Source organism: Colobus angolensis, unplaced genomic scaffold (assembly GCF_000951035.1).
Source record: "Colobus angolensis palliatus isolate OR3802 unplaced genomic scaffold, Cang.pa_1.0 Scaffold229, whole genome shotgun sequence".
In the NCBI taxonomy this organism is placed as follows: domain Eukaryota; kingdom Metazoa; phylum Chordata; class Mammalia; order Primates; family Cercopithecidae; genus Colobus; species Colobus angolensis.
This window is the reverse complement of record NW_012115477.1, coordinates 1,354,714-1,374,772: the sequence shown is the minus strand read 5'-3', so window position 1 is coordinate 1,374,772 and position 20,059 is coordinate 1,354,714. Positions and strand designations below refer to the sequence as shown.

The following is a 20,059-nucleotide window of genomic DNA, read 5'->3' as shown; positions in this document are numbered from 1 at the left end:
AGGCAAGCAAATAAAATAATTGCAATGATAAATTACTGAAGTTGAGGCCAAAGAGGAAACCTGAATAAGGATTTTCAAAAGGAGTCCAGCTATTCCGTGATGCTCACTTCTTATAAGTTTAATCATAATTGAAAAATAAGAGAATTTTTCACAGCTCATATTCCTATCCTGTAACAACTTCAAAATAACAAACACTTTTAATAATTTTTGAAAATTATGTACGACACTTGTGAGTTAGTGTCATCTTTGTTTCTCAGGTTAATGCTTACTTCTGTTACTTTCCCATCTCCAAATATTTGATTCACTTGCCTATTTGTCTCTGTCTTGTTAAGATTACATTAAGAAGTTGTGTTTCTGTTTCAGTAGTTCTTAACATTGGCTGCACCTTGGAATCAACTGGGGAAGTTTAGAAGGTACTGATGCTTGGGTCCTACCTTATCACCTTTGTCTGGGTGCGGTTCAGGCACCCAGATGTTTCCAACCACCTAGGGGATTGTAATGGGTAGCGTAGGTCAAGAACCACATGTTAGAGGCAGCTGTCCACACTTACTGCTCATAAGTGAGTGCAAGATACTGATACTGCACTGACCAACACTTGGGTCTATGGAATGGTTAAAATATTTGGTTGGTGGACAGAAGGTTGGTGAGTAAACAATTATCTATCTTCAAAATGTTAAGTGCCTTTCATATGTCTTAATACTGCTTGATTCAGTCACTATGACTTATTTTAAAGTATTTTAGGACATAGAGCCATTTCTAAAGCACTTCGGAAAACAGCAAATCCCATTTCAATAATAAAGCTCTGAAATGGTGACAAGCATATATACTCTCTATTTTTTTTAAGTTTTACTTCCACCTATTTCAAATCACTGTCCTCACCAGAAAGCAAGAAAAAATGTTATCCCTTAATCTAACTGCTCAATTTTCACAATTCTTTGTGCAACTGAACCCCCTACATTGCAGTTATTCTTTTTAAAAATTATAAATAAATATTTTAATGGTTGAATTTAAAGCTTTGCTTTTTTAAACTGGTCATCATGTACGAAACAAACTTTCAACATGTATTTTTTGTTACTCAAAAACTGCAGTTTTCATATGACTGAAAATTATGTAACTCTTTTTATTAATAAGCTTTAATGCCGCTGTTTCAGAAGCTCTGTATTACTTTCCAAATGGACTCAGAAAAACAGCCTCTCTTATTTCCTTTTGTTGATTGCTTTCCACATTAATTCTTTTTGTTTAGCAGACATTTTTAAAAGAAATTCTAAATCATTTGACTACAAGCTGCACAATTAGTTTTGGTATATTTACCTGCCTGGGTCCCCTCTGTGATATACAAATATCTTTTAGAACAATGACAAGGTAGCCTGGTTTACTCATCAAATCTAGATCACTTGTTCTTCTTCCCAAGACTGCCATATCCTTTAGAGACAATACACAGGGCTCCCTGTTTGAGTTTCTCTCTGTTTTGTGGTTAGATTCTAAGACACAAACACATAATTTTTTTTTTTTTTTGCAAACTAAGCAAAACAGTACACTGTTACGTGCTGCCATCTAGTTAGACTACTCTATAAAACAAATGTTTAATTGAATTTCCATTAACTCTCAGTTTTCAGTGCTTTGCAGTCTTGACGTCAGAAAACCTGCACATTCCAAAGTGTTTCACCACAGATGAATGTATTTCCTTACTTAGATTTGATTTAAAACAAAGAGGTATTTTAAAGTCACCTATGTGTGCAAGAAGATATGCTAGAATCCCCGCTTCCTAGCATCATAAGATTCTGCACTAAACTTGCTCTCCACTTTTCTCATTGGAACTGCCGAGAAGTCCCTGAAGGGACAACAGTAGCTTGGATTTGTGTCCCAGAATTGTTTTGTAATTACTTTGTGTTGGCACTTGAATAAACGAGTTAAACATTTCAGCACAGTATGTTGCCTATGGTTTTTACTTATGAATTAAGCGAAGCAAAGTTATTCAATATTAGTCACAAAAAGGCCGTGCAAATTCCACATAGTGTGTAATCCAACAAAAGCATTATAAAATGTTATTATTCTCAAAACAAATGTGAGAGCAAGCAAATGTCTGTGGGTGGTTTGGTGGGGCTGGGAGTCATGAGCATTTCTGGAAGAAACAACTGCAAGTGCATTTCTAACAGATGATGGATCAACCTCCACAATTTTTTTTTTGACCACAGAAGAGCACATTTCTTTTCTTCAGGAGCACACACATCTTAGAAACCCAGCTACCTAATCAAATAGTTTGTTTCTGAAGGCGACACCAAATAACCCCTCCAGATCCATTTCTCATGGTGATAAGAAAGCTGCTGGTTTTGCTGTTCGCTCCCAACAAAATCACTAAACTCAGTATGAATGATTCAGTAGGGGAAAAAATTAAATGGTATTGGCATGAAGGACTACTGACTGCCTCAACTTCTTAAAAACAGTGCCACGTCATGCCAAAAAAAGTTAACCCATGTAACCACTGCAATCTAATATAATGAGGACTAATGTTTTCTCTGGCTACTAATCAGGATTAGCAAGCAAAGCCAATTTACACTATAGCTTACAAACTAACAGCAATATGTTTATTGAAACATTCTAAAAATTTAGCCTACTCTTAACCAAAGAGAATGTTAAGTTCCAAAAGAGCTGCTTAACAATTCCAGTGTCAGATGGTATTACAGCTGTAAGAGATCCTAGCAAATATCTTGTCTAACACCCTGATCTAAACATAGGAAAACCAAAGAACAGCAAAGTTAAATGGTTTGACAAAAGCACACAGATAACTAATGGCAAAACTAAGGTCAAATCTAATATTGAATGATCATCTTTGAGAGAATACATTTTGATTAATTTGTGACATTGCTAAATGAATTGATATAAACCAAAAGTTTGATCTGTGGATCAATCCACTGTTTGGAAATGAACGAATCCTTTTAGTGTTTTCAAATTGCTATATTTTCTATTATGTCATTTTTTATTTCATTAATTGTAAAATTGACTGCTCTGTTGGTTGAGGAAAGCTGACTCTTCTCTGTATGTCAGCAGAATTGAGATTTCTCATTTTTTGTCCTGGTCAAATAGTAACCCCAATAAACAAAGAACACAAATGAAAACACAAAGAGGGCAAGTTTTTCCTTGCAAGATCTGGTATGTTTTACTCTTCACACTCTCACATGTGACATTACCTCCCTGTCTCTTGGTCACAGGGTCCCACTGATGCTGTCAAGACTATAGAGGCAACTGACCACGACCTTCCTCATTTTTTTCTTTCTCAAGCACAATCAATAAGAGTCTTCAAAATCACAGCAACATAAAATGAATGACTCAAAACCCCTTTGAAATTTGTAATTGTGTATTTACTTGTATGATTGTTTAATTAATGCCTGCTGATCACACCAGATAGTAACCTTCTTGAAGACAGGGGATGTATATTTTCTACTCAGTATTATATCTTCTACTCCTAAGAAAGATGCCTGGAAAACTCAAATTCTTGATAAATATCATTGAATGGATACATCACTGTTCTCAATGTGTGACGTCCAGGTCAACAGTATCAGAATCACTCAGACACATGTTAGTAATACAGATTCTTGGACCTCACTCCAGACTTACTGAATTAGAAATTCTGAGTTTAGAGCTCAGCAATCTGTGTTTTACCATCCCCTCAGATGATTCTGAAATACGCCAAATTCAAGATCTCCTTCTCACCAAGAGTGGCCACACAGATCTGGTGGGAAAATAGTTCCCAAAGATGGCAGATGACTATCTGGATACTGAAAAACAATGCACTGACCCAGGTTGTATGCATTATATTCCTATTTGATTATACCCTTTCCTGTGGAATCTAATAAATCCTCTTTTTTGAGTTCTTATTTCCCACAACAAAGGGAGGAAATTGTTCTTACCGCTTAGGAGAAAATGATAACCTAAGACATCCGGCCTGGTACTCAAATCCCTGGAGTACCAGCTAGCAGAGATTATACCTCCTCATGTTAGCATGTTTTAGACAAAACTAGGCAAAGGAACTAAAGTTTAACTTCCTGATAGCCTCTTCTAGCCTATTTAGAAGTAATGCCTTTGAGCCTTGATTCTCTTTATTTGGGTCCTTGGGGTATCTTGATAAATAAGTTACTCACACCTGAGCTGGGATCCAACTTTCTCTCTGGAGTGAATAAGTGACCTCCAGTGGGCAGATACTATCATTATCTTTGATTCCTTTAGAAGGCTCAGAAACACTAACCAGGTAGCCTTTTGGGTAGGACCCTTCTTGACCTTTCTACTAGCCTAAACACCCACCACGCACACAGATCACATGCCTCCATGGTGTGCTTTTCTCCTGATTCTTCAACAACTCTGATTCTTAAGACGTGGCAAATTGCTAAAATATTCGTTGATAAATTTGTGTTGTATTTTTCACAGCATTCACATTTTGAAAACAATTTGGCATGAAATAGAAAGTTTAGCATCTTTGTAAGATGGCTTAATAACACAGTAAAATATTTGCATATATACTTAGTCAAATCAAAAATATTAGAAGAAATCTACAAGGAACATATATCAATTGCTTCCATTGTGTTTAAAAAAAAAAAAAAAAAAAATGGACTTGGGAGAGCACTAGGTAAGTTTCTACTATTTCTGAGGGGGGTTACCTGGTTTGGAATAATCTCTGTGTGTTCCATTTTTATTTACTCCCCTACTCTTCTGGTAAAAACAATCAGGAAGAGAAAATAAGTTATGAAAATCGTGTTTTCCTTTTAGTTCTATGTTTTATCTTATATTGAACAAAATGTCTCAACAAAAGGATAACACTTGTTAATAATGTCTAAAATTTAATTTTGAATTTTTCTAATATCATTCGTACATGGGCAGAGGGACATAAAATTCCTAGGCATCTTAAAAGTGAATTAATTGTTAGTGGTTTTAGAAATTCCATTTCATGTTTTGGTTTAGGTTAGCATCTCATAATTTCATAAAGTAAATAAATTTATATAGGCAATAATTTCTTTGCTCATATGGGAGTTTTGATAATGTAGGAGCATTATTATATATAATGATAAATAATATAGGCAACAAAATCTTCACTTAAGAAAGCAAACACCTGGTGAACTGCTAGCAAACTATGTCAGGGAAAGTAGATTCTACTTGCATTGTTGCAATGTTTTGGATATGATGTTTGTTCTTGATCTTAATTAAGTGCAGATCTGCTGATCTGGGCTTGTGAGTGTATTATTTGTTAATTTTGTGATTGAGTATTACTAAGGAGACTATTCTCCTCAAGCCCATAGTTGCATGATAGTGTTTCTGACATCTCACCTTGTGTCTGATATTCGGTCAGTGCTATGCAAACTGAATTGTACTGTTTTGAATAATAAAGAACTAAAATAATGTAATGTATATAAGCAATTGAAAAAGAAGACTAACCAGAAAAGGATAATAGACTTTTGAATTTTTAGACCAGTGTGAATCATACCAAATTCCATTTATTTCTATACTCTGTTCTTTTCATAAACAGTTCTCTTTCAGGTAATAGGTTTTAGGAATACCACTATCTAACAATGCATTTGAAGGCTGTGATCAGCCACTGACAATTTGAAGTAGTTGGGACCGGGCCAGCTGCTGCAGGATATAACACAAACGTGAATGTGAAAAAAATGTAAGCAGCAATGTCTCAGCTGGCAAAAGCACAGAAAAATTGCAGAGCAGATGAAAAGGTGAGATGGCAATGTTCACATGAATAAATGCATTTTGTCCATTAAGACTAGCCTACCACAAAGAATTCTCCTTGCTGGTCTACTTTATGGACTCCGTCTGGGATTGTGTAGAAAAGAGAATGGTTTGGTCTCCAAATGGCATTATCAGAAACATGAAATCCTTAAAGATAACTCTAAAATTGACCAGCGTATGAAAGCCTTCTGCCATACAATGTGAATGCCACTGGCAAAAAAATGAATAATAGACTCGCACTCAGGAAAGGACCAGATAAATAAATCTAGCTCATTTTCCTTCACTTTGGGGTTTCTAGGTAAAGGATACATTTAATCAAAAGCAGAGCTTTAAATATAAAAACTATTTGATAATTCTATCATAAATATGTAATAAAACATGAGACTAAATCTGTACATAGTGTTATGATATATACATTCACAATCTCAACTACTGAATGATCCATAAGACACTACCAATGATTTCATGTTTTTAAAAACCAATTAATTTCCCTTGTAACATAGAATATATTATCCACCCTTTAAAGAAAACAATCCATAAAGAAAATTTTTTATCCATAGAAATGAACAAACTGAATGAATGGCTTTACATCGTCAAAAGTCAATTATTTTTAGTAGTTTGCAGAGGAAAGGGATCAGACTGATGTAATTCACACGGTCATATGTAGGCAAGTACACTTGACCTGTGGAAAAATTCTGTCTGCTTTGGCATTTCTGATTCAAGTAAAATATTTTACAGACTCAGTTTAAACCTAAGTTGAATTTGAATAGGAATTTTGTTGACTACATTTTGGGACCATAATTGTCTTGTGAAATTTTATAATTCCAGTACTTGAATTATGTTTAGAACCTAACAGAGACCCAGTAAAAGAAATAATTAGTAAATGTTAAAATAATGTGAGAAAACCCATGAAGGGCATTTTTCTTTTAAAAATACCTTAGATTCAAATGCAGAAGGTTACTGGATTTCAGACAACAATGGACATTAATAGCAACTAAATCAAATGGCAGCTGGTTGTCACATATTTTGCACATTTGACAATGGGAGCCTTTCTGAATTGATATGACTGTTGTTTTTAACCTTTGAAAGCATAAAAAGATATATTTTTCCAAATAAAAATGGTATTCACCAGGCATCTACTGAAATAAGTTTAAAGAAATAATGATAAAAATGAAAGTATTCAAATCCCTTCATCAAGTTATAAACACATTAATCATTTCGATAAAAAGAAATCACTTTTAGTGGTAAGAGGACAGTTAATATTTTAAATCTATTCATTTCCATGTGGCAAAACTCTAAATTCAAAGTTTAGTTTATAACCAAAAATAATAATTACTTAGCAAAGAGTTTCTCAGAAGATCAACTCAATAAATAACGTCTATTTGCAAACAGTGCTACCATGTGTATGTAATAATACTGCAACATTGGAACACACACATCAGACAGCTGCTCAGCTCATCAACACTGACCGAGTACTTACAGTGTGCCCCGCCCAGAGTCAGGTGGTAAGCTCTGTGCTACTTGAATCTATGATGGTTCATCAATCATGGTGTTTGCACTATATGGTTAATATTTTTCTATTACTCCCCAAATGAATACTGGCCTCTTTACATGATTTATTTAAGTGAGTAAAAGAGTGTGTCCAATTCTGGATTACCTCACATTTATTTAGCAGCCCAGTTTCTTGCAGTCGTGACCAGATACTCTGTATTCGTCCAGCATGTTCAGGGTGGGTGGTGGAATTGCCACAAATGCACTGGTGTTTCAGCATCAAGGGGTCATAGGCAATTCCTTCAAGACAAGGGAAATACAGCACAAGATTGAGTAATGATACAAGAAAATGACACATGTTAGGAGATAATACGACAACTCCAAAAAAGTCATTATTCTTAAAATAAATTTAACAAAGGGGGAAATAATACGCAACAAATTCTCAGGAGCACATAAGAACTATTTAGTCCTGTCTATCTGGATACTTATGCAAAAACATGAACTCATGCATTAACCAGTACAGAGAACCTAGTTTAGTAAATCTGTAAAGTGATGAAGATGATGACATTTTAAGACACGTCAGATTAAAAAAAAAAAATAATATATATACATATATATAGTAATCTTACGAGTATTTTAAATCATTACGAATTGTTTTTAGGCAGATAACTTAATTCAGCAGAGGTTTTAATTTCACCACACCACTGGAGCCACAAAATGAGCTGGCTCTTTACATCTTTCATGAGTAATTCTAGCCTGACTTTAGTTCGCGGTTTCATTTTTGTAATAAAATGGAGGATTTTCCCACTGTTTGCCTATGCTGTTTAGTAATTTCTTCAAGGCTGTTCAAAAACAGTTTCTTTGTTTATTTGTGTTTCTTACCATAATTTATGTCATTATGTAACCAATATGGATGTTGTAGATCTTATAATATTGTGGGGCATTTGAAGTGTTTCTTTTAAAAAATAAATGTAAATTACAATGCCACTACTAGAGATTATACAGATACTAATGAATACAATCTTCTTTTAAATTATCAGATATTAGCATATTTCATTTTCAGGCAGGCCTTATGATGGGAAAGATTTTATTATAACATGATAAAATGAATTATTAGCAGAACTTAAAATAGGACTTTTTAAAGTAACAAGTTAGATGATAATTATAACTCTGGCTCATTTAAAGAAGATTTCTACCCATAAACCTATTCCTTGAGGTGGAAACATGTTACTTGCAAAATTGCCTGACATAAGAAATTATTTAACAAATCAAATGTCTTCCAATAAATGACCATTGAAGTTTATTTGTAGATGGCAAGAATACCCATTATAAGAAATTTTACAACAACCACCAAAAAAAAAGTCTTCAGGAATAGATAAGCACAAGTAACTTATGCTGTAAAAGAAGTTTAATTAAATACAGTTTATTCTCCTTTTGGCTTACATTATTGTGTTAAAGAAATGTTACTCAAGAGAAGAAAATATTTTTCCTTGAGTGTACTAAAATAATGCAGAAGAATGGCACACGCATTTTGAAACCATGTGGGAAAAATTATGTCTAAGAAAAAAATATAATTTTACTATTCCAAATAATATCTATTCTTAGGACTCAAATGGCTTCAAACTCCATCCATCTTCCCCTGATTCTCACATTTTCTTCCTCAGGACTGACCTCCCTTACGAGCAGCTTACTTGCACACTTACCCATTGAATGACCCATCTGAAATCTCCACTTAGTTGTCTCATAGTTTTCATAAAGTGAAAATGTCTCTGATTTTTAATTCATGATCTTAAACCACACACAACACTACTCATGTTTACAAAAGACATCAGGAACTGCCATTGTTCATACAAGAAACCTTAATGTCCCCTTGACGCCCCCATCTCCAATGCACCAAAGCAGTGTCTGTTTTCCCTCCAAAACAGATCTTGAATCACTCACTCTCCTCATCTCCACTGCCAAGACCATATGCAATTCAAGGTTTTATTATCTTTAATCTGGACTTCTGAGATTGCCTTAGTAACACACAACCTGACTTTCACTCTTTTCCATTTGCCATACAGCAGTGGCCACTTCTGTTTAAATCCTTCAGGGCCTTCACTGAAGAGACTGAAATTCCTCCAGGCCAGCATAAATATGCCCCTCCCCATCTTTCCAGCTTCATTTCATATCCCTCCCTCTTTTGTTCTCTATTTTGCCTACAAAGGCCTTCCTTCCTTTCCTCAAAAAGATAAAAATGCTAGCAGCCTTGTGATATTCATACATGCCATTCCCTCTATGCCAGAAATTCTTCCTTCTTGACCTCCATAACTCCAGTCCTCATTTGGCTAATTTTTTTTTCACCCTTCAAGGCTGTTTTTAATGTCACCTCCTCTACCAAGCATACCCTGAGATCTCTAGATTAGGTCTCCTACTGTATGCTCTCTTAGCATCCTCTGGGTCTCCTTCAAGCATTCGTCACAATTATATCATTGTTGTATATAACTTTGTTAATTGTATATTTTCTTCACTGGACAGTGAGATCTTTGAGAGCACAGATTATAGTTGTATTTTTACCTCTGAAATTTCAGTGGCCATCAACATGCTTAAATAAAGCAGGTCCCCAAAAATATTTTTTATTGAGTGAATGAAAACCATAAATGAATGAATATATCCCAAAAATAGTTCAGATATTTTCACTGTAAAGCTTTCCTCAATGAATCTAATTGGTGGATCTCCTTGGATTCCTGAAGAGTAGTCTTGTTTAATCTTCTACCTTTTATTTTATGTCCCTTATCTTCCTACCCTAAGTGCTTCTAATATGGGCATTTATTTTACTCAGCTTTATATTTCTACATGGAATTTCACAAAGTCCTCTTTTTATGTTTTGCATAAAGTCCGATATGGATAAATATTTTTAAATAAAGTCAGAAGGACGACATCAAGGAAGGCAGATAAGGAAGCAGGCAAGCAGGAAGGAAGAATAACATTTAAAATACAAAGATGCGTAAGACATGTCTTCACAATTTAAATATATCAAGTATTTATGAGTTACTATCATATAAGAAGAACTGTTTAACATTTTTCAACTATAGTTTCATAAATAAAAAGTGATAGTTGAATAAGAATATGGAAACAAAAAGTATAACATCTGCCTCATTTTGAAAACATATTTTTGGCCAGGTATGGTGTCCCACACCTGTAAGCCTAGTACTTTGGAAGGCTGAGGCAGGAGGATTGCTTGAGCCCAGGAATTTGAAACCAGCCTGAACAACATAGGGAGACACTGTCTCAACAAAAATTTTTAAAAACTAGCCAGGAATGGTGGTGTGCCTACTGCTGGTGGGAGAATTGCTTGAGCCCAGGACGTCAATGTGGCAGTGAGCAGTTATTGAGCCACTGCACTCACGCCTGGGCCACAGGGTGAGAACTTGTATCTGGAAAAAAAAAAAAGAAGAAGAAGAAGAAAAATATTCTTCAAGAGTAGAGATTCTAATTGTTACATTGCTTAACTTTTTCACTATTTCATCTCTTGACATATCTAAGCTTACTTCCATAGTAATGTTTCCCCCTTTTAATGACATTTTCCCCATAATCCACTGCCAAGAAAAAAAAATTGTGAAGCAGGTTATGGTAGCTGGGAATTATTGCCAGGTACCTGGAGATTATAATTCAAAGTCCAGGGGCTCTTGGAAAGCCATTTGAATTTAAAGGGAAATATATACAATCTGGAACCCCAAACTTCCACTGAGTCATTCTAATGATGTATCACTGAGGTGTTAACAGGTAGGCTGCAAAATGAAACTTTAACCTCATCTTTCATCTCCATTCCTTTCCTCTCTCTTTCAATCTCTCTCTTTGGCTTCTCAGAAACATGGACTTACAGGGTGAGAAATAAGCCTGCTCTTTTCCTTGCAATTCATATGGAATTCTACTTCTGTTTGACCCTTTCTGGCTCACTGATTACCATTTGCAATATAACATAAGCCAATAGATTAATTAATTTTTCTCCTGATCAGTGGGACAAGAGTTAAAATTGGGATTTGAAAAATAAACAAAAGAGTCTTAAAATATTTACCAGCATTTTAAACAATAGTTGTTTGTTTTCCACATATATGTATACATGTTGAAAATGTGTATATATACATATTTTTTACAAGAAATCCTTAAAATTTCTTGATAAATTTTTTAGATAAACTTGGAATTGTGCTTTCTCTGTCTCTCAGTCTTATTAAATCAGATAATGTATTTGTAGCATCAGGTATAGTATCTTTTCTTCTTTATTGCATGTAGTTGTCATTTTTTAGCCACATACTCTATTTATGTCCTCAAATTTATACTCAGTCTAGTAAGACCTGTTAGCCTGAGTCTATAGAGTCTTTATAGACAACTTATCTTGCCTATAAAAAAAGCTGAGTTCAGAACATTTAGACTAAAATTATTGATCCTGATTTCTAGTTCCTAACATTCAACTTCATATTGCATTTCTGGGAACTACCTGAGGTTTCACACCTTCCCAAGGTGTTTGCTAAACAACACTTATTAAACTCCTTCTAGGGCAAGGGACAGGACAAAGGACTAGCACAGTATATATATATATGACATGGCATCCTCCTGGATGATGCAGAATCAGTAGACAGTTATTGAATGCTCACCATGTTCTAGATTCTAGCAGCTTCATTTTACTACATTTAACTTAAAATCTAGTAGTAAAGGCTGGGTGCAGTGGCTCACACCTGTAATCCCAGCACTTTGGGAGGCCAAGGCAGGCAGATCACCAGAGGTCAGGAGTTCGACACCAGCCTGACCAACATGGAGAAACCCCGTCTCTACTAAAAATACAAAAAATTAGCCGGGTGTCGTGGCATATGCCTGTAATCCCAGCTACTCAGGCAGCTGAGGCAGGAGAATCGCTTGAGCTTGGGAGGTGGAGGTTGCAGTGAGCTGAGATTGCGCCATTGCACTACAGCCCAGGTAACAAGGGCAAAACTCCATCTCAAAAAAAAAAAATCTAGTAGTAGAAGTGAGAAAAATATGACACTTTTGAAAACTCTGCTAAAGAAAAAACTTGTGAGGTTAGAGAATCAAAGAAGATCTCCTAAAAACAAAAGTTTTTTTAAAAAGATGGAATGATCTGCAAATGGTAGAATTACTGAAAAAGATAAAAGAAACTTCTGAAATAAGGTTGATTTCTAATGATCTTCAAATCACACACATAGCAGCTGTTACTATTTCTATCCATAATGCTAATCTATCCATAAGACTTATGTTGTCTTATTTTTAAAATTTCTTTTTTAATATTTTAATTTTAATTTTTTTATTTTATGTTTTTTAGGGACAGATTCTCACTCTGTCACCTAGGTTGGAGTGCAGTTTATATTTTACTATTTGTAATTTTTTTTTTTTTTTGAGACAGAGTCTTGCTCTGTCACCCAGGCTGGAGTGCAGTGACGCAATTACTGTCCGTAACGTTTTTTAACAAGAACGTACAACTCAGAACACATAACTCAAAGTACCAAACAGTATAGTTTTTAAATTATTTGTGAAACTTGATGCTTTCAGCAAGCAAATGATATAATGTCTAAAAATTCTGTTTAAAAAAATTAATCAAGCGTACCTCTCACTAGATAAGAAGCATTTTCTAAACCTTACAGCTTTGTGTTTGTTTGTTTTTTTCACGTAAGTCATCTTAACAGAGTATCAGACAGCTAGAAAGGAAGTGGGTAGAAAAAATTCTCAACATAAGCCTTCCAACTAACACTATATGAATGTTAAGGACTAGGAATTAGATTAAGTGTTGCCATTTAACTGTAAAGCCAGGAAGGAGAGTCAACCAGCATGTAAGTTGGCAAAAAGTGAAGCCAAACACAATTCACTACACATGTGCTGGCAAAATATCTGGAAATATTTTTCTACATTCAAAAATGAGTGAGAAAAAAATACAGGGCCTTTGAGAATATACTACAGATATTATGAAGGAAATATCATTCATACTGCTTAGTTCAGTGAACATGATTTACTATAGGAAGCAAAATAAGATTTTAGAAAATGTTTTGTTCTCTTCAAATGTCAAAAGGCACTGGCCCTATAACATCAGAAACCAAAGCTAAATAAAAGCAGAGATAAAACTAAATTAAAAAGACAATGGAATGAATAAAAATAAAACTGGATATGATAAACAGGGATTGCAAGGAAATTAAAGAGTAGCAAAATTAAAATCTATACTGGAGGCAAAAAAGAAAGGAATTTACATTTCAGAAAGCCAGATCAGTGCTGTTGAATACAAACTTGAGAAGTCTCCAGAATAGAAAGGAAAGGACTACTAGATGTACATAATAAGATGAAAATAGAGTGGTCAGAAAAAAATAACCAAACAAAAAGTTGTAATTGCTTCTGAGGGGGAAATCTGACTAACCAAATACAGGAATACCTGGGACATATTGCTGGTTTGATTCCAAATCATCCAAATAAAGCAAATATCACAATAAAGCAAGTCACATGAGTTTTTTGGTTTGCTTATGCATGTAAAAGTTATGTTTACATTATACCGTAACCTATGAAGGGTGGAATCATTGTGTCAAAGAAACCAATGTGCATACCTTAATTAAAAATTTATTTACTGTTAAAGTGCTAATAATCATCTGAGCTTTCAGTGAGTCATAATCTTTTTGCTTGTGGAGGGTCTTGCCTTGATATTGATGGCTGCTAACTGATCAGGGTAGTAGTTATTGAAGGCTGGAGTGGCTGTGGCAATTTCTTAAAATAAGACAACAATGAAGTTTGCAACATCCATGAACTTTTCCTTTCACAAAACATTTCTCCCGGCGTGAAAAGCTGCTTGGTATTATAACATTTAACCTATAGAAGGCCTTCTTTCAAAACTGGAGTCAATCCTGTTCAACTTTGCTGCTGCTTTATCAACTAAGTTTATGTAATATTGTAAACCCTTTGTTGTCATTTCAGCAATGCCCACTGCATCTTCACCAGGAGTAGAGTCCATCCCAAGAAAACATTTTTTCTTGCTCAACCCCTAAGAAATAACTCCTTATTAATTCAAGTTTTATAACAAGATTGGAGCAATTCAGTCATATATTGAGGTTACACTTCTAATTCTAGTTCCCTTGCTACTTCTGCAGTTAGTTCCTCCATTGAAATATTTAATCCCTTGAAGTCATCCATGAGAACTGGAATCAACTTCTTTCAATCACTTTCCAATGCTGATATTCCTCCCATGAATCACGAATGTTCTTAATGGCATCTAGAACGGTAAATCCTTTCCAGAAGGTTTCAATGTACTATGCTCGATCCATCAGGGGAATCACTGTCTATGGCAGGTATAGCCTTATAGAATGTTATTTCTTAAATAATAAGACGTAAAAATTTAAAAGACCCCTTGACCTATGGGTTGCAGAATGGATGCTGTGTTAGCAGGTATGAAAACTTAATCTCCTTGCACATATCCATCAGACTTCTTGGGTGACCAGGTACACAGTCAATTAGGCAGTAATATTTTGAAAGGGAACATTTTTTCCCCCTGAGCAGTAAGTCTAAAAATTGAGCTTAAAATGCTCAATAAACCACACTCTAAACAGAAAATTCTGTCACCCAGGCTTTGTGGTTCCATTTATAGAGCACAGGTAGAGTAGATTTAGCATAATTCTGAAGGGCATAGTATTTTGAGAAAGGGAAATGAGCATTGGCTTCAACTTAAAGCCACTAGCTGCATTAGTCTCTAACAAGAGAATCACCTTATCCTTTGAAGTCAGTCATTGACTACTTCCCTCTATCTCTTAAAGTTTTCTCCCTATCTCTTCTTCCAAAGAAAGGCTGTTTCATCTACAATAAAATTATGTTGTTTAGTGTAGCCATCATCATCAATGATCTCAGCTAGACTTTCTGGAAAACCTGTTGTAGCTTCTACATCAACACTTGCTGCTTTACCTTGCACTTTTATGCTATGGAGATGGCTTATTTCCTTAAAGCTCAAGAGCCAACCTCTGCTGGCTTTAAACTCTTCTTCAGCAACTTCCTCACCTTTCTCAGCCCTCACAGAAATGAAGGGTTAGGGACTTGCTCTGGATGAGGTTTTGGCTGAAGGAAATACTGTGACTAGTTTGATCTTCCCAGACCACTAAAACTCTCTCCATATAAGCAGTAGGGCTGTTTTGCTTTCTTATCATTTGTCTGTTCATTACAGTAGCACTTTTAATTTCCTTCAAGAGCTTTTCTTTTATATTCACAGCTTGGGTAACCAGCACGAGAGACCTAGCTTTTGCCTATCTCAGCTTTTGAAGCAACTTCCTCACTAAGCTCACTCATTTCTAGCTTTTGATAGAAATTGGGAGACATGTGACTCTTCCTTTCACTTGAACACAAAGGCACTGTAGGGTTATAAATTTGCCTAATTTCAATATTGTAGTGTCACTGGAATAGAGAGGGCCAAAAAGAGAAAGGAAGATGGGGCCATGCCCACTTAGTGGAGCAGTCAGAACACACACAACATTTATCTACTAAGTTCACTGTCTTGACTGGGTGTGGTTCATGGTTCCCCAAAACAATTACGAAAGTACTACAAAAAGATCACTGATTGGGTCCATTCCAAGATGGCCAAATAGGAACAGCTCTGGTCTGCAAGTCCCAGGGTGGTTGACACAGAAGATGGGTAATTTCTGCATTTCCAACTGAGGTACCTGGTTCATCTCAATGGGACTGGTTGGACAGTGGGTACAGCCCATGGAGGGTGAGCCAAAGCAGGGCAGGGCATCATCTCACCCGGGAAGCACAAGGAGTTGGGGGATTTCCCTTTCCTAGCCAAGGGAAGCCATGCCAGACTGTACCTGGGGAAAAAAAGGACACTTCTGCCCAAACACTGTGCTTTTCCCAAGGTCTTAGCAACTGGCAGACAAGGAGATTCTCTCCTGTGCCTGGCTCGGTGGGTCCCATGCTCACAGAGACTTACTCACTGCTAGCGCAGTCTGAGATGAAACTGCGAGGCAGCAGCCTGACTAGGGAAAGGGCGTCTGCCATTGCTGAGGCTTGAGTAGGTAAAACAAAACAGCCAGGAAGCTCAAACTGGGAGGAGCCCATCGCAGCTCTGCAAGGCCTACTGCCTCTATAGACTCCACCTCTGTGGGCAGGGTATAGCTGAACAAAAGACAGCAGACAACTTCTGCAGACTTAAACGTCTCTGTCTGACAGATCTGAAGAGAGCAGTGGTACTTCCAGCACAGCGTTTGAGCTCTGAGAATGGACAGACTACCCCTTCAAGTGGGTCCCTGACACCCATGAAGCCAAACTGGGAGAAACTTCCCAGTAGGGGCCAACAAACACCTCATAGAGGTGGGTGCCCCTCTGGGACAAAGCTTCCAGAGGAAGGATCAGGCTGCAATATTTGCTGTTCTGCAGCCTCCACTGGTGATACCCAGGCAAATAGCATCTGGAGTGGACCTCCAACAAATTCTAGCAGACCAGCAGCTGAGAAACCTGACAGTCAGAAGGAAAATACACAGAAAGGAATAGCATCAACATCAACAAAAAGGACATCTACACCAAAACCCCATCTGTAGGTCACCAACATCAAAGACCAAAGGTAGATAAAACCACAAAGATGGGGAGAAACCAGAGCAGAAAAGCTGCAAATTCTAAAAACCAGAGTGCCTCTTCTCCTCCAAAGGATTGCAGCCCCTCACCAGCAATGGAACAAGGATGGATGGAGAATGATTTGACGAGTTGACAGAAGTAGGCTTCAGAAGGTTGGTAATAACAAACATCTCCGAGCTAAAGGAGCATGTTTGAACCCATCTCGAGGAAGCTAAAAACCTTGAAAAAAGATTAGATGAATGGCTAACTAGAATAAACAGTGTAGAGAAGAGCTTAAATTACCTGATGGAGCTGAAGACCATGGCATGAGAATTTCATGACACATGCACAATCTTCAATAGCCGATTTAATCAAGTGGAAGAAAAGGTATCAGTGATTGAAGATCAAATTAATGAAATAAAGCAAGAAGACAAGGTTAGAGAAAAAAGAGTAAAAAGAAATGAACAAAGCCTCCAAGAAATATGGGACTATGTGAAAAGAACAAATATATGCTTCATTGGTGCACCTGAAAGTGATGGGGAGAAGAGAATCAACTTGGGAAACACTCTTCAGGATATTATCCAGGAGAACTTCCCCAACCTCAAAAGGCAGGCCAACATTCAAATTCAGGAAATACAGAGAACACCACAAATATTCCTCAAGAAGAGCAACCCCAAGACACGTAATTTTCAGATTCACCAAAGTTGAAGTGAAGGAAAAAATGTTAAGGGCAGCCAGAGAAAAAGGTCGAGTTATCCACAAAGGGAAGTCCATCAGACTAACAGTGGATCTCTTGGCAGAAACCCTACAAGCCAGAAGAGAGTGGGGGCTAATATTCAACGTTGTCAAAGAAAAGAAATTTCAATCTAGAATTTCATACCCAGTCAAACTAAGCTTAATAAGTGAAGGAGAAGTAAAATCCATTACAGACAAGCAAATGCTGAGAGATTTTGTCAACACCAGACCTGCCTTACAAGAGCTCCTAAAAGAAGCACTAAACATGGAAAGAAACAACTGGTACCAGCCACTGCAAAAACATGCCAAATTGTAAAGACCATCAATGCTATGAAGAAACTACATCAATTAATTGGCAAAATAACCAGCTAACATCATAAGGACAGGATCAGATTCACACATAACAATATTAACCTTAAATTTAAATGGGCTAAATGTCCCAATTAAAAGATGCAGACTGGCAAATTAGATAACGAGTCAAGACCCATCAGTGTGCTGTGTTCAGCAGACCCATCTCACGTGCAGAGATCACATAGGCTCAAAATAAAGGGATGGAAGAAGATCTACCAACCAAATGGAAAGCAAAAAAAAAAAACAGGTTGCAATCCTAGTCTCTAGTAAAACAGACTTTAAACCAACAAAGATCAAAAGAGACAAGGAAGACCATTACATAATAGTAAAGGGATCAGTTCAATAAGAAGAGCTAACTATCCTAAATATATATGCACCCAATACAGGAGCACCCAGATTCATAAAGCAAGTCCTTAGAGACCTACAAAGAGACTTAGACTCCCACACAATAATAATGGGAGACTTTAACACCCCACTGTCAATATTAGACAGATCAACGAGAGAGGTTAACAAGGTTATCCAGGACTTGAACTCAGCTCTGCACCAAGCATACCTAATAGAGAGATACAGAACTCTCCACCCCAGATCAACAGAATATACATTCTTCTCAGCACCACATCACACTTACTCCAAAGTTGACCACATAGTTGGAAGTAAAGCACTCCTTAGCAAATGTAAAAGAACAGAAATCACAACAAACTGTCTCTCAGACCACAGTGCAATCAAATTATAACTCAGGATTAAGTACTAATTAATTCTAATGAAAACTAAATTCTAATAAAAACTGCACAACTACATGGAAACTGAACAACCTGCTCCTGAACGACTACTGGGTACATAATGAAATGAAGGCAGAAATAAAGATGTTCTTTGAAACCAGTGAGAACAAAGACACAACTTATCAGAATATCTGGGACACATTTAAAGTAGTGAGTAGAGGGAAATTTATAGCACTAAATGCCCACAGGAGAAAGCAGGAAAGAACTAAAATCGACACCATAACATTACAATTAAATGAACTAGAGAAGCAAGAGCAAACAAATTCAAAAGTTAGCAGAAGGCAAGAAATAACTAAAATAACAGCAAAACTGAAGGAGATAGAGACACAAAAAAACCCTCCAAAAAATCAATGAATCCCGGAACTGGTTTTTTGAAAAGAATAACAGAAATGATAGACCACTAGCAAGACTAACAAAGAAGAAAATAGAGAAGAATCAAATAGACACAATAAAAAATGATATAGGGGATATCACCACCAATCCTACAGAAACACAAACTACCATCAGAGAATACCATAAACACCTCTATGCAAACAAACTAGAAAATCTAGAAGAAACGGATAAATTCCTGGACACATACACCCTCCCAAGACTAAACCAGGAAGAAGTTGAATCTCTAAATAGACCAATAACAGGCTCTGAAATTGAGGCAATAATTAATAGCCTACCAACCAAAAAAAGTCCAGGACCAGATGGATTCCCAGCCGAATTCTACCAGAGGTACAAAGAGGAGCTGGTACCATTCCTTCTGAAACTATTCCAATCAATTGAAGAAGAGGGAATCCTCCCTATCTCATTTTATGAGGCCGGCATCCTCCTGCTACCAAAGCCTGGCAGAGACACAACAAAAAAAGAGAATTTTAGACCAATATCCCTGATGAACATCGATGTGAAAATCCTCAATAAAATACTGGCAAACCGAATCCAACAGCACATCGAAAAGTTTATCCTCCATGATCAAGTTGGCTTCATCCCTGGGACGCAAGGCTAGTTCAACATATGCAAATCAATAAACATAATCCATCACATAAACAGAACCAACGACAAAACCACATAATTATCTCAATAGATGCCGAAAAGGCCTTTGAGAAAATTCAACAGTCCTTCATTCTAAAAACTCTAAATAAATTAGGTATTTATGGACTGTATCTCAAAATAATAAGAGCTATTTATGATATACCCACAGCCAGTATCATACTGAATGGGCAAAAACTGGAAGCATTCCCTTTGAAACCAGCACAAGACAAGCATGCCATCTCTCACCACTCCTATTCAAGATAGTGTTGGAACTTCTGGCCAGGGCAATCAGGCAAGATATAGAAAAAAGGGTATTCAATTAGGAAAAGAAGAAGTCAAATTGTCCCTGTTTGCAGATGACATGATTGTATATTTAGAAAACCCCATCATCTCAGCCCAAA

General features: G+C 36.4%; 1 protein-coding gene across 2 annotated transcripts in view; it reads right to left on the bottom strand.

Annotated features, from left to right (window-relative positions):
- Positions 1-20,059, bottom strand: part of HDAC9 (histone deacetylase 9) — a 921,220-nt gene that overhangs the window by 235,576 nt on the left and 665,585 nt on the right. For both annotated transcript variants that reach the window (XM_011944150.1, XM_011944151.1), the window contains exon 14: positions 7,385-7,518. In XM_011944150.1, the coding sequence (XP_011799540.1) occupies positions 7,385-7,518 (134 nt within the window). The remainder of the gene's footprint in view (positions 1-7,384; positions 7,519-20,059) is intronic.